At 48.4% G+C, this 15,469-nt stretch overlaps 1 protein-coding gene across 1 annotated transcript; it reads right to left on the reverse strand.

Annotated features, from left to right (window-relative positions):
• Window positions 1-1,876: 1,876 nt before the first annotated feature.
• SPDYC (speedy/RINGO cell cycle regulator family member C) lies at window positions 1,877-15,469 on the reverse strand. The gene is made up of 6 exons (XM_075326196.1): window positions 15,232-15,469; window positions 11,245-11,303; window positions 8,254-8,339; window positions 3,750-3,921; window positions 3,366-3,669; window positions 1,877-2,137 (listed from the first exon to the last, which is right to left on the reverse strand). The coding sequence occupies exons 1-6, from the start codon at window positions 15,437-15,439 to the stop codon at window positions 2,076-2,078; spliced, it is 891 nt and encodes a 296-aa protein (XP_075182311.1). The 5' UTR covers window positions 15,440-15,469; the 3' UTR covers window positions 1,877-2,075.

The raw sequence follows: 15,469 nt of genomic DNA on the forward strand, positions 1-15,469 counted from the left end.
TCATAAGTATTGCACATGCGATAATTTAATCACCTGCAGTTGATGATTCCAACACCCATGCAATGCTAAGGAAATCCTGAAAACATGCACTGTTGGCGTCCCTCGAGGACTGGAGTTGGGGAACCCTGCCGTATGCAGAGGACAGTGCAGAGGACAGTGCATGCCTCATTTTGTGCAGAGACTAGAGTGAGATAATTACTGCATTTACTCAGGCACACAGTGAAGAGCAGATTTTTATATAGGAGTACAATAATTCTGCTATTTAAGGGTATTGTGCCAAGATGTGCTGCAGAAAAGTGAAGACGGAATTCTGCAGAGATGAGCTGTGAATGTGAAAAGTCATCCTGGCGTCTGTACAAGATAAAGAAAAAGAATGACTCGGATCAGAGACAGTGTCATCTATAAGGTACCTGGATGTAAATGATTTATGATGCTGACTATTTCTCATCAGTACTGTGGTTCCTGTTTAGTCTGCAGTCTGATAATGTTACCTGATAAGGAAACACTGGGAGTTAAGCATGAACTGTATCCACACACTGTCATACCGGATGGTAGAGCGCCCGCCACATTCTCATTATAAAGATGTTTGTGGCTTAGACACTATTTGGCCTCAGTCTTGACAGTGTCTACCTTTGAGGTGGGCACAAAAGTCCAATCCTCGACCATGCTCTATGCACACATCAAGATGGATGCTGCCAAAAATGAGGTTAGACAAACTACAAAGTGACTTAGCCTGCTGACCCCCATCACTTGTGCTAGAATCCCATTTTTCAAGGCTTCATAAAGTCCTGACGGAGAAACTGTCATGTAGCAAAAACACAATCTGAACATCGCCTTAATGTGATAGGTCCACTCTGCTTTAAAGCCAACATTGTACAAATACTGTGCAGTTTTGTTAATTGGGACAATTCCAGGGATTATTGGGGCTTTTCTACTTTTTTTTTTATTAAGGGGCTAAGAACCTGAAAACAAGGAGCAGTCAGAAGAGTAGAGGCAGTGTGGTTCTCCTCATCCACATTTCAGGGTGCAAAAAAAAAAAAAAAAAAAAAAAAAAAAGCCACTAAGGTGATCTGTTCTGGGATAAAGGAGGGCGTGCTGCTAGTGGACTACCTTCAAAAGGGTTCCACCATCAATGTAAAAAAGGTATAACCTTCAACTTTTGGACCAATTGAAAAGGCAGCTTTGAAGGCGAAAAGGTGTGGCAAGCTGTCCAAAGGAATCTTGTTCCAGCAAGACAACGCTTCCACACTCACTGCACAAGCGACCATGGCAAAACTGGCAGAGCTGGGCTTCCAGCTGGTTGACCACCTACCTCATTTACCAGATCTAGCTCCCTCCAACTATCATCTGTTTCCAAACCTGAAGAAACACCAAGGGTACCAAACATAACACTTTTTTTATGCCATGCCTGTTAAGGATGCCTGGTTTGAGACACAACCGAAATACTTTTTGCTAGGCTTACATCGGTATTCCAAGTTCTGTAAGAAGTGTGTTGTCATCAGTGGAGAGTATGTGGAATAAGTGTAACGTTTCATCCCATCTCGTTTCTTTCTGGGTAAAGTTAAAGACCTATCAGCAACCCTTCATACAAACTCTGAGTTGGGAGGGGTGGGGGGGGGCGCAGAGTGGAGTCACATTCCCAGCCTCACCTACGTTTACTGCAGTTATGCGAGCTACCACTACACAAAGTTTCCATAACAAATTGCAGCTGCTCCCCCTAGTGTTTGAAAGTGGAAATGTTTTTCCAATTAGCACTTTACATGATCAATTGTGGGAGGAAGTAAAAATCATTAAGACAAAACCTATGTGCAGAAGAAGAAAGAAGCCACACCACACATTTTTAGTATTTGGTGACCTTTATTAGTGACCACCCCCAGATAATTACACTACATTTACATTATATTTACATAGAAAACGGACATCACAGCCTGTTTACACAGCGCTAATAAATTAGGGAGCTTTAAATTACACTGACCCAACCAAGTCTCTTCTCAGACTGGTGAAAACCAAGTGATAAGTGCTTGCATCCTCCTTTATTTCCAGTGTACTTCAGAGTAAAGTGCAGACATTAGGTGCTAGAGATGCCAGTCTAACGCTGCACCTCCCGGCTCCAGTCCAACCAATGGCTCCTGAAACACTGAAGAACAAAGTTAGTTAAACTTTGTTATATAAACATGAGTTTTTGTAAACAAAATCTGCACTTCTCATTCCTGTTTGTGGCGCCCTGGACAAGCCAGGACGTCACAGGAACTACACCAACACACCCCACACCCCGGTCAGGCACACCGAAGCCAAACACAAAATCCTTGTTGCCTCCCTCCAGGGGCTGATGCCCACAACAGGGGGTGGTCCAGGCGGTTGGTCCCGCCCACCGAGGAGTTCACAGTCCTGGAGGAAGGAAAAGGAAGGCAATGAGTTAGAGTTTGGAAGTGAAGTGGTAGAGAAGTCTGACAGCGTCCGGGTGTGTGGCCCGGACGGTACAGCAAGGTTGGCAGACGGTGGTGACCGTCTGCAGGAGAGGCCGATTGGAGTGAGCCGTAAGGACAGTGGATGGGCGGTGGCCCGGCGGTACCGGACCGGTGAACAAAGAAGCCAGCACCATCCGGCAGGTCTTACAGACCCCGACCAGGCTTGGAGTTGCTGAAAAATTGGTCAAATCCGTTAGCTGGGGTTTCCCAGCAGTCAAGACCTGATTGAAGGCGACAGCTCAAACCGTAAAGGGAAACGGTCACCGCCAAGGCTACAGTTCCCAGAGCCTGCGGGCAAAAGGGGCTCCTTCAGCATCCATCCAAGCTGGGGAGTGGGTTACTGATGGGAAGCCATTGGAACCGTACACACTACACAGGTGCAGGGAAAAGCAGTCACCATCAACCTGCCGGGAGGAGAAACACCGCAGCCGTCTGTGGGACCCGTCCATCCAGCAGTTTGTTTTACTGGAGACTTTGCATTCATCATTGGCTGAGTGAGTACCACCGTGCCGTGCGGCACAGCGCTGCCCCCGCACCTCACCAGGCCCTGTAACCCGCCCTACATCCTTCCCTACCCCTCACCGGGCCCCGGGACAACCAACTCCCCTACCCATGGAGGGAAGAACCTGCTCCCTGTCATCTCTCCCGGGATCCCCGTCCAGAGCAGCAGTGGTGTCACAACCTCACCACAACCCTGGGTGGCGTCACGGACAATATCCCTAAACCAAACCACCCCCTTTCACTCATGGGCGAGGAACGCCGCTCGAGTCCCCGGGATCCGGCCCACCGCTTGAGCCACCACAGAGCAGCAGCAGCCGGACCCGAGCAGTGGGTGAGCGCAGCGTCCCCTCCTCCGCCCGCGACATTTACACCATTCTGACACTTTACACAACTTACTGTTGAGGTCAAACGTGGACCCCGGATCCAGCAGCAGATGATCTGTAGGCAACACGAGAAGGTCTTGGGGCCACCGTGCGTTAGAGAAAGAAATAGTCTCCTGCTCCGGTGAAGAACAGCTGTCTGTTCCTGTTTCAGATCCAGCACTGCTGATCCTGCGGCAGAGTGCACAGCTGACAGGGGTGAAGCCCGGCCCACGAGGAAACAAGTCATCCTCATTTCTGAGATAACTCCTTTGTGCCCCACTATGGTGGATCTGGCGCTCACGGGTCCAAGCCCAATGGGTGGGATCCTTTGACATAACCTAAAAAAGGAACAGTTTCTAAATCAAAAGCACAAACTTTTTTTTTTAAATGAAAGTGCACATCATGTTAGTGTATTTACCTCGTCGCAAAATCTCCGACTCACAACAGCTCTGAAGTTCATTTTTGCCCAAAAACTGTCCCGTAGCCGAAGAAACTGAGGGTATAATTCCCGCCAAGATTCTCCTAGGGCCCATGGAAAGATTTCATATTTATAGTCCTCCTCATCTTCCTCCATGTCATTGGCCAAATATCTAGGAACAGGGGGAGATTATAAATTAAATTTAGAGTAAGGAAACCAATGTATATTCATAGATGTTGTAGAAGTTAATAGGGAATTTGTCAGCAGATTTTTGCTCTTATCTGAGAGCAGCATAATGTAGAGACAGAGACCCTCATTCAAGTGATGGGTCACTTACTCAGCTGTTTGTCATTGATAAAATCAGTTCTCTGCTGCAGATCTTGCAGTTATATAGAGCTCATGAATATGTTGGACTACCTGGCTGCAGGATAAGTAGTCCTGTAATTAATCTATTGCAGATTCAATTGATATTTAATGAAATTTACACAAAGTAGCATCTCTGGAATCAGGGTCTCTGCCCCTACGTTATGCTACTCTTAGATTAGGTGGCAAAACCCTGGTGACAAGTTCCCTTTAAGAGTGAAGGTAGAGTAAAAGGAGTTGCCCAGCTCCATCAAAAGCCCAAACAAAATGGACAAAATGCATTAAATACAGCTTTTGAAGTGCTGCAGTCGCTGGTCACACTACAAGCATTGACTGCAGCAGTTAGACTCTGCCCAGACAGTGTGTGGTAGCCATGGGTGAGGTAGTGCCCTGGCATGTTACATGAGTGGGTGTGCATATTGCTAATCCCTGCATCCAGTAGCATAGATAAAGACCTTTAGAGAGTTTTTCTAAGATCTTATGTCATATGCCAATGAGTGTAGGGACTAGTTGCTAAGGTGTTACACCCTCTGACTAGTCTGCCCTCTTGCATCGGCCACAGTCTGGGAAGACGGCTCAGAGGGACCCTTAACCCTTCCACCTATATACCCCTTGAGTGAGGATATTACAGATGGTAGCAAATTTTCTTCTGCCAATTACCCCTTACAACACGTGGCATTAAACAGTCACTACAAGCTATAAAGTTTGACTTAACACATAAGAAACCACACCATAAAACTCCACGTGGAGTCCAATAAGGACAGACTGGTACTACTATTAAAGGGAACCTGTCAGCAGAAATTTCGGCTAAAACCTAACAGATTCCCCCTCTGCAGCTCCTGGGCTGCATTCTAGAAAGGTCCCTGTTAGTATTGTGCCCCCTTTCTGACCAAAAAAAAGAGTTTATATAGTAGGTACCTTTTTGGCTTCGGATTCTCTAAATGGGACACGGGGGCGGGCTGCCTGATGGCCGTTATTCTGCCCCCTGGTCCTGTATGCCGCCCCCATCGCTGATTTCCATACTTGTGGATGCCGCCCACTGCTCCAGCCATCCCCGCGCATACCCAGTGCTCATCTCTCGTGGATGAGCACTGTGCCCAGTGTCACCGCTGGTGACGTGCACGCAGGGTTTAGATTATGGGCGGTGCTGTGATGTTTATTAACAAGCAACCGCCCATAATCGCGGGACCGCGCTTTCCCCCTCAGCCTGCTTCTTTCTGCGCAAGCGCGCTGCTGCTGACCTCACGTCACTTTTTTTTACTGTATTCGCCGGTAATCTTCTCTCCGCGTCTCCTCCTGATCGGTGTTACTGCTCCGCGCTCTTCCCATCTATTTCCTGCCTCAGGGCAAGATGGGAAGGAGGTGACGTGAGGTCAGCAGCAGCGCGCTTGCGCAGAAAGAAGCAGGCTGAGGGGGAAAGCGCGGTCCTGCGATTATGGGCGGTTGCTTGGTAATAAACATCACAGCACCGCCCATAATCTAAACCCTGCGTGCACGTCACCAGCGGTGACACTGGGCACAGTGCTCATCCACGAGAGATGAGCACTGGGCATGCGCGGGGATGGCTGGAGCAGTGGGCGGCGTCCACAAGTATGGAAATCAGCGATGGGGGCGGCATACAGGACCAGGGGGCAGAATAACGGCCATCAGGCAGCCCGCCCCCGTGTCCCATTTAGAGAATCCGAAGCCAAAAAAGGTACCTCTATATAAACTTTTTTTGGTCAGAAAGGGGGCACAATACTAACAGGGACCTTTCTAGAATGCAGCCCAGGAGCTGCAGAGGGGGAATCTGTTAGGTTTTAGCCGAAATTTCTGCTGACAGGTTCCCTTTAATGACAATATACCTAGGACTGATCCTCTTATCGCTACACCTACTGAAACAATAATACTACAAGGGATCACAATTCTAAATATCCTACGATTACCCCCATTAAACCTCTCCAGAGCATTCACACTGAGATCATATATCAACCAGGATTTGCCCTCTGTAACCAATAGAAAAAATAAACAAAAAAAAAAAAAAACCCGGCTCTCCCCTCTATCTCTCCTTTCTCTGCACTTGCAGTATTCATCTTTGGAAACTAGCTCTTCCCTTCTATGGAGTGTAATACGGCGTGAAGAAGGCCTATACTTAGGCCGAAACGTCCCTCCACTTGTATTATTTTCCACTTATATCATTTACAAAATAAAATACAAAAAGAATTTTTGATTGAAGAAACAAATCTGTTGGTCTTTCTACCTCGTCTTGAATTGAGAGTGCAGTGTTTTGAATTTACATATAGTCTGGACCTCGGTCCACTGACTAGCACCTCAAACCCCTCTACATTGCTGAGTGCACACCATATATCTCTAGTATAGTCTGCCCTCTTAGCATGCCCACAGGGCTGTACCAACTTGCTAGTCAATGCAACATTACCAGTGGTGATGCGTGTACCCGTGTCCGCAGAGCTGATTGTCCCGGCAATTCTGGTCACGCGGATCTGTCTGAAGCCGGGATGCATACACCCAGCTTCATAGCACTCATGACCGGAAGTGCCTGGCCTTCAGAAGAGAGAACACAGGTATGCACAACACCGCTGGTGCACCCATGTGGGTGTGATAACATGCCAAGAGGGTGGCTAGTCTGGGGATATAATGCTCTTGTGACTAGTCCCTGTGCTCATTAGCATAAGATAAAGGATCTTTAGAAACACTTTCTATAGATCTCTATCTATGCTACTAGATACAGGGACAATTAGGCAGGAATTAGACATATGCATCCAGAACTGCTTGTGGGTCTGGCTGCATATTGCACGTGACAGGTTCCCTTTAAAGTGATCTGTGAACCATCTAGGAGGGCCAAAATTCTGAACACACCCCTAGATGACTTCCCTAATGGCTCTAGATTTCTAGATGGGTGGGGGGTGGGGAGTTCAGTTTAGTCATTTCAGGGGCCCTGCAAATGCAACATGGTGCACGTAATCCATTTCAGCCAAATTTGTCAAAATGTAAGTGTCGCTCCTTCCCTTCTGAGCCCTGTCATCTATCCAAACATTTGAAAACACTTTTTTTTATTTCATCTAGCATTAAATCCTGCCTTGTGTCTGAAGGGTTAAGTTTCCTGACAAAGTATTTGGAAGGTGCAGTTTTTTTTTTTTTTTTTAAAGGGAACCGATCAGAAATTTTGCACTAAACCTAAGATTCCCCCTCTGCAGCTCCTGGGCTGCATTCTAGCAATGTTCCTGTTCTTGTGCCCCCTTTCTGACCAAAATAAAGACTTTGTAAAGTGGTACCTTTTGGTATTCGGATCTTGATAATGGTAAACGGGGGCGGGCTCTCTGGTGTCCATAAGTCGGCCTCCCTGTCGCTTTAGGCCGTCCCCCATCGCGCAATTTCAAAGAGGTGACGTGAGGTAAGCTGACCAGTGCTTGCGCAGAACGGTTGAGGCAGCAGTGAAAGCGTGACCATGAGATTATGGGCAGGTACCTGATGAAAGTCACAGCGCCGCCCATAATCTCGCGCATGCGCAACACGTCACCAGTGTTCACACTGTGCACATTGCACAGTCCTGCTAGAGTGGCACGGCGCATGCGCGAGATTATGGGCGTCCATAATCTCGCGCATGCGCCGTGCCACTCTCGTGGGACTGCAGTGTGACCGCTGGTGACGTAGCGCATGCGTGAGATTATGGGCGGCGCTGTGACTTTCATCAGCAAGTACCCACCCATAATCTCGTGGTCGCGCTTTCACCGCCGCCTCCACCGTTCTGTGCAAGCGCTGGCCAGCTTACGTCACCTGTGAAATTGCACGATGGGACGGCCTAAAGCAACAGGGAGGCCGACTAACGGCCACCAGAGAGCCCGCCTGTGTGTACCATTATCAATATCTGAATACAAAAAGTGTACCACTTTACAAAGTCTTTATTTTGGTCAGAAAGGGGGGCACATAAGCAGGAACATTGCTAGAATGCAGCCCAGGAGCTGCAGAGGGGGAATCTTTTAGGTTTAGTGCAAAATGTCTGACAGGTTGCCTTTAAAGTGGTAGTTTGATTGGTGTGGCCGAGCGACTACAGCACTGACCATGACCATGTAGATTTGCAAGCCATAAGTTACATAGATCTGGACGGTGATTGGCTGCAGCGTGCACAATAAGGATTACTTACAGAGCAACAAAGAAGTTCATGGTGGAATATTCACTGGTGTAAAGGGCCGCACGTTTAAAATACACCAAAACCATCGCAAGAAGATACTGTGGATAGAAAAGCAAAAGTGTCAACATGTCAAATCCGACCCACAGTTGTCAGTAGCTGTAATGTTCTGTACAGCTCAGTTTGTAAGGAAATTAAGAGTTATCCAACATTTCCTTACCATCTTAGCCGCTGATGAACTCTTCAGTATGGACATACTGTATTTGTTGAAGGTAAGGCTAAGTGCACATTGTTTTTCACCATTTGTACTGAAACACCCAGCCACAGGTCTCCCGAGTCACAGCCTCATTTATACCCATCTGTGTGTCCGGAGACCTGTAGCTGGGTACTGCAGTCAGAAACTGGTGGTGTGAATGAGTGCGGCGCCCTGGACAAGCCAGGACGTCACAGGTACTGCAACAACACACCGTACACCCCGGTTAGGAACATCAAGGTCAGACAAATCCTTGTTGCCTCCCTCCAGGGGCTGATGTCCACACCAGGGGGTGGAGCCAGGCGGTTGGCTCCACCCACCGAGGAGTTCACCGTCCTGGAGGCGGGAAAAGGAAGACAGATCAGTCTTAGGAGTTGTAGAGTGAGGAGGAGTAGTAGTGGAGGAACTGACTGGCCGTGTCCGGGTACGTAGCCCGGGCACCTGACAGCAAGGTTGGCAGACGGTGGTGACCGTCTGCAGGAGAGGCCGATTGACGTACAACCGTAAGTACCGGGGACGGGCGGTGGCCCGCCGGTACCGGATCGGGGAGCGAAGAGAGGCCAGCACCATCCGGCAGGGCCTACGGACCCCGACCAGGCTAGGAGTCGCCATAAAACCGGTCAAATCACTCAGCGACGGGAACCTCCGGGGTTTCCCAGCAGTAAAGACCCGACTAAAGGCAACCGTCCAAACCGTGAGGGAGATAAAGCTACCACCAGAGCTAAAGCTCCCAGGGCCAGAGCTTGCGGGCAAAGGAAGGGCTCCCTTAGCTAACATACCGCTGGGGAGCGGGCTATCAGTGGGAAGCTATTGGGGCCGAGAACAGAACACCGGTGCAGGGAGAGCCAGTTACTGCCAACCTACCGGGAGTGACCGCCGCAGCAGTCTGTGGGACTCGTCCATCCAGCCGTTTGTTTAACCAGAGACTCCGTGTGCGTTACTGGCTGAGTAAGTACCACCGTGCAGTCTGGCACTGCCCTGCGACCCTGCACCCGGCCAGGCCCCGCAACCCACCTTCCGACCACCACCGGGCCCACCAAAAACCCTACCCACGGAGGGGAGAAAACATCTCAGCTGCTCCCTGCCAACGCTCCCGGGATCCCCGTACAGAGCAGCGGTGGTGTCCCAACCTCACCACGAACCGTGGGTGGCATCACGGGCAATATCCCTAAACCAAACCACCCCCTTTCACTCACGGGCGAGGAGCGCTGCTCGAGTCCCTGGGATCCGGCCCACCGCTCGAGCCACCAAGCGAGCAGCAGCCGGACCCGAGCAGTGGGTGAGCGCAGCGTCCCCTCCCCGCCCGCGACAACTGCATACTTTTGAATCCTCACAGCAGTGCTCACACTGTCAGGATGTACTAGGAGCAGGTCAGCACATGACCACAAGTATAAAATTTGCTGACTCGATGTGTGGAAATGCTCCATACAAGTGAATTGGCATGTCTAGTTGGAGTGTGGCTGGGAATTTGCAAACCTTTTACCTGCAGTCACATGACCACCAACTCCTGGCACTGGAAAATCATGACCACACAGTAGATTTTAAAGTTTGCAGACTTATGCCCCAAGCCTGGACAACCTCTGAACAGTTCATTTAACCTGTTAAAGGGAACCTGTCACCATGTTCTTCACTATGAAACCAAAAGTGTCACCTTCTGCAGCTCCTGGGCTGCATTTTATGAAGGTGCAACTTGGCTTGGACTCCCCTTGCAGACCCCCAAAATAACTTTATAAAACCTAACCGTGCAGTATGCCAATTACCTGTGGGGCTCAGATGGGTGTGCTCATTTTAGTCTCTTGTCCCTCCTTCTGGCCTTATTTGCCATCCTCCTTTCATGATTCACATGCCATCATCATGCGCGCTGTTCGGCCAAATCTTGGTGTGGTGTTTGCGCGTGCCCAAGATTATGGTCGGCAATACGCATGAAGTCCCCTGCATTATCCTTGTAGCCGATCATAATCTTGCGCATGCGCAAACACTGCACCAGCAAGGGCGAACTGCGTGAGTCGGGGGAATGACTGCATAGATGCAAGATTTGGCCGAGCAGCGTACATGATGACGGCGGCATCAAGTCAATCATGAAAGGAGGATAGCGAAGAAGGTGACGAGGGACAGGAGATGAAAATGAGCCTGCCCATCTGAGCCACACAGGTGATTAGCATACCTAATGGTCAGGTTTTATAAAGTTATTTTTGGGGTCTGCAAGGAGAGTCAGGGCACAAGGTGCACCTTCATAGAATGAAGCCCAGGAGCTGCAGAAGGTGATATTTTTAGTTTCATAGGGAAAAATCTGGTGACACGTTCTCTTTAATTCAAGTCTTCTGTCCCAATACAGTATGTATGTTGCACCACGTTCTCCAGATGAAGAATTTTGTGCAAAGAGACTAGAAAAGCTGACAAATTAGCATTTGCACAAACACCAACATGGTTACATGGGATGATTGAGCTTAGCCAGTGATCTCAAGCCATGGTGACTGGATGAATGCTCTGTAGGAGAGCTTATCTTGTGCAGCCTAGATAGGTCCACCTGGGTCTTCTCTGCAATGCATTAAAGTCTAATCTTGTTGTGGTCCATTTAATACTGTTGCACCAACTTGTTACAAAGCAGCCACATTCACCATCAGGACATCCCCGACTTGTTCCAAAGGTTAAACAACCAGGGTAATCCTGTAACTGCACTAACATCCAATGAAAACACAGATACTAGTAATCTTAGGCACTACAAGTGATTACAACACGACACGCACACCAACCTTGTCTGAGATTCTTAAACAGGCGTCCATAGACAGGAACTGTTGTATCAGCTCATTTTCTGTATATATATAAAAAAAAAAAAAACACATTAGGTGCACTGAGAATTCTGCCACATTCTATTTTACAGCAAGAATGCCGCGGAGACACCATCACATGTTTCTCAATGCTGGCAGGAAACTAGCCAGGTCTTTCACCGGGAAGGAACAACCACGGGAAGGGCAGTCTCCAGTCAAGGAAACCGCCTATACCAAACATTGTATCCATCCACAGACAGCCGTTTCGGGGTATTTGCCCCTCATCAGTGTGGAGTAGGAATCTGGCTAGTGGGACATTGCCTAGTAAAAGACTATGTGAGCAAGGATTGTTGACCTTAGGAAGATCAACATCCACCACTGTGGAGACACCATCACGTGTTTCTCAACGCAGTGATTCTAGAGCAGAGTGGTCTCCTTGACTGGAGACTGCCCTTCCCGTGGTTGTTCCTTCCCAGTGAAAGACCTGGCTAGTTACCTGCCAGCGTTGAGAAACATGTGATGGTGTCTCCGCAGGCCTTCTTGCTTTGAATATTTCCCATTGGGCATTGCTCTAGAATCACTGCGTTGAGAAACACGTGATCGTGTCTCCGCAGTGGTGGATGTTGATCTCCCTAAGGTCAATCATCCTTGCTCACATTCTATTTTACAGTCCATGTTCAGGTCACAAGTCTAAACTAATGCTGGGTTCACACATAGCGACGCAGCAGCGATCACGACGGGCGACCTGACCTTATCAGGATCGCTGCTGCTGCGTCATTACATGGTCGCTGGTGAGCTGTCAAACAGGCAGATCTTACCAGTGACCAGCCCCCAGCGACGCGTGGAAGCGATGCTGCGCTTGGTAACTAAGGTAAATATCGGGTAACCAAGGGCTTGGTTACCAGATATTTACATTGGTTACCAGCGCCGACCGCTTAGAGCTGGCTCCCTGCACTCCTAGCCAAAGTACACATCGGATTAATAAGCAAACCCTTGCTTATTTACCCGATGTGTACTCTGGCTAGGAGTGCAGGGAGCCAGCACTGGCAGCGTGAGAGCGGCAGACGCTGGTAATTAAGGTAAAAATATCGGGTAACCAAGGAAAGGGCTTCCCTTGGTTACCCGATGTTTATCTTGGTTACAGCTTACCGCAGCTGCCAGACGCCGGCTCCTGCTCGCTTCATTTCGTCGCTGTCACACACAGCGATGTGTGCTTCACAGCAGGAGAGAGACGAGCAAAAAAAAAAAAAATGAAGCTGGACATTCAGCAACGACCGGCGACCTCACAGCAGGGGCCAGGTCGTTGCTGGATGTCACACCGCGACATCGCTGCTACGTCACAGAAAATGGTGATGTAGCAGCAACATCGTTGTTGCCGTCGCCGTGTGTGACACCACCTTAAAGAGTAATGTACCCATGGTGTCTTAGTACAGGTCAGGCCACAGCATTGCAGCCTAAATCCAGCCCAGTAAATGCTGCTGTGTTACTATACCCAAGAGTGATGAGCTCCAAGGGCGGGACGCCAGGAGACCATCTGCCCAAGACCTACAGTAATCTGATTTTTAGAAATCTTTGTAAACTTTTACTGCAATGTAGCAAATCTAGGCATAACTTTAGATAGCCGCCAGTAATGCAAACCTTGGCAGAGCTTATAAGCCAAGTGGGTACAAGCTTCTTCCTGGAGATGCAAAACACATCATGCCCGATAATGACAGCAGCTGGCAAAGAAAGTGAGACTGTCCCAGGTCCTGCTGGCTCTGAACTAATATTAATGGCCACCATAGAAGTAAACTGGCTCTATAGTCATATGGCCTAGTCACCACAACAGACAATTAGGGTACTTTCACACCTCCGGTTTTTCTTCTGCGGCACAATCCGGCACTTTGCAGGAAAATCGCAACCAGTTCTTTTTACTGCCGGTTGCGATTTTCCTGCATAGACTTTAATTAGTGCCGCATTGTGCCGCATGGCCTTGCGTTCCATCCGGTTTTTGCCGCATGCGGCAGATTTAGCCGATGCGGCGGCCGGATGGAACGTTGCCTGGCACGTTTTTTCGTGCGGCAAAAAAAACCGCATCGCGCCGCATTCGGCCGATGCGGCGCATCTCTCAATGCATGCCTATGGCGGCCGGATGCAGCGCGATGCGGCAAATACCGCATCCGGCCGCCGCATGCGGTTTTTGCCACTGCGCATGCTCAGTAGCATGCCGCAAGCGGCAAAAACCGGGCGGGCCGCATGGGAAAAAAACTTATGCAAAGGATGCGGTGTTTTCACCGCATCCGTTGCATAGCTTGCACAGCCGGATTGAGCCGCAGTGCTCAAGCCGGATGTGTGAAAGTAGCCTTAGAGCAGTGTCTGACACCTATTCTATGAATGATGGGGGGGGGGGGTTGGGGGAGAGCGGGAGGAAAAAAAAAAAAAAAAAAAAAAAAAAGTGTATACAGCTCTCAGCAGTACCGGGCATCTATCCCAAGGCCATGTTCACACGTTGCATTTTTTTTTCTGTTTTCTGCAGCCAAAACCTGCTCTTGGCAGATAAACAAAAGAAAACAAACCTGTAATGTGGAGAGCTGCATTAATTTGCAAAAACAAAAAAAAAAATATAAAAAAAAAAAAGGGTAGTGTGAACATAGCCTAGTTATCCCTTGTGGTGATTAGACCATATTACGGTACAGCCAGTTTACTTTTATGGCTGTAGGAGGTAAGGTGGCTACACAGTACCAAGTATGGGGGAGCAGGAACCCCCTATAAGCAGAAGTTATACTAAACCCTATGAGTAGGTGATTCCCATCTGAGACAGTTTGTTTCATTGGAGGAAAAAAATAAAATAAAAAAAAAAAAAATAAAAAAAAAAAGTTATGCACCCCCAATTTAATGGGAATCGGTCACCAGGTGTTTGCAGCATATCGTATGGGCAGAGACCCTGATTCCAGGGATGTGTCACTTACTGGGCTGCTTAGTGTCATTGATAAGAAAAAAAAAAACAAAAAAAAACACTGTTTTCTCTGCTGCAGATCTAGCAGTTCTACAGCGCTCATGATCATGCTAAACAACCTGCTCTAATGATAATCTGAATAAACAGTGATTTAATCAAAACTACACTGATCAGTCCAGTAAGTGACACATCACTGGAGTCAGGATCTCTGCCCCTACATTATGCTGCTCAGGTGGCAAAAAACCTGGTGACAGATTCCCTTTAACACATCTCTAGATTACAGGATAGCGATTGCTTCAATCTTGCAGATTGCTATAAAACCTTATGCTGCAGATAGTCTCCCCACCATCCAGTACAGCCAGTAACCGTTGGGCTACCTGAGTCACTACCATCTTGCACTGTACACCGTTCTCAGGGAATCTGGCAGCAGGTTTTTGCCATCTCATCTGACAGCAACATAACAGGCAAAGAGATCCTGAATCCCAATGATGTATCACAGATTACTGGCTGCAGCTGGTATTACACAATGAATAGAGTTTTAAGCAGGTAGCTATGCATTATACACTAAACTCTACCAGAGATTGTACATTGACAGTGAGGTGTCCAGCACAGCAGGGGGTGTCGGACTACTCTGCACATGCCAGCTAGTCCTGCAATGTTAATCACAGGGTAATAAATCCTAAACTTTAAGTAAATAATAGCACATGTACAGATGAGCTCCTACATCATGTAGTTCTCTGCTTACATAGCAAAAACCTGCTGACAGGTTCCCTTTAACAACTACAAAGTCATTAGTGTACATGCGACAAGGATTTATCCTTAGGGCCCAATAAAGCTAATAGTCATTGCACCCTGGAGGACCAGTGCCAAAATAATTACACCCAATAATGGCCACACAAGCCATTAAACATGGCTTAAATAGTTAGAGGAACCTACACACCATGCGATAAGTGGCGCATACTTTGATCTTTAGAGATTATATATTATTTTTATTATAGGCAAAACCCCCCAGTGCACGTGCTGTACAATGTTCTTACCTAGGAGCCTGTAGAAAGCCTGGCGCTCCTGAGGTTGGAGATTCAGAGCGCTCACCACCTTGGATCTGGTTACCGCGACCTCTCTCTCAGGGATTCGCATCTTACGCGCTCCAACAGCCCTAGCATGGGGATGCCCCCTCACCACGCCTTGCTTCACCATGCTGCCAGCAGTCGCTGCGGCCCGAGGGGCAAGTTGTACGTGTCTCATTGTGTGAGGGAAAGCGGCACAAGCTAAAGG

Source organism: Anomaloglossus baeobatrachus, chromosome 10 (genome assembly GCF_048569485.1).
Source record: "Anomaloglossus baeobatrachus isolate aAnoBae1 chromosome 10, aAnoBae1.hap1, whole genome shotgun sequence".
In the NCBI taxonomy this organism is placed as follows: Eukaryota; Metazoa; Chordata; class Amphibia; order Anura; family Aromobatidae; genus Anomaloglossus; species Anomaloglossus baeobatrachus.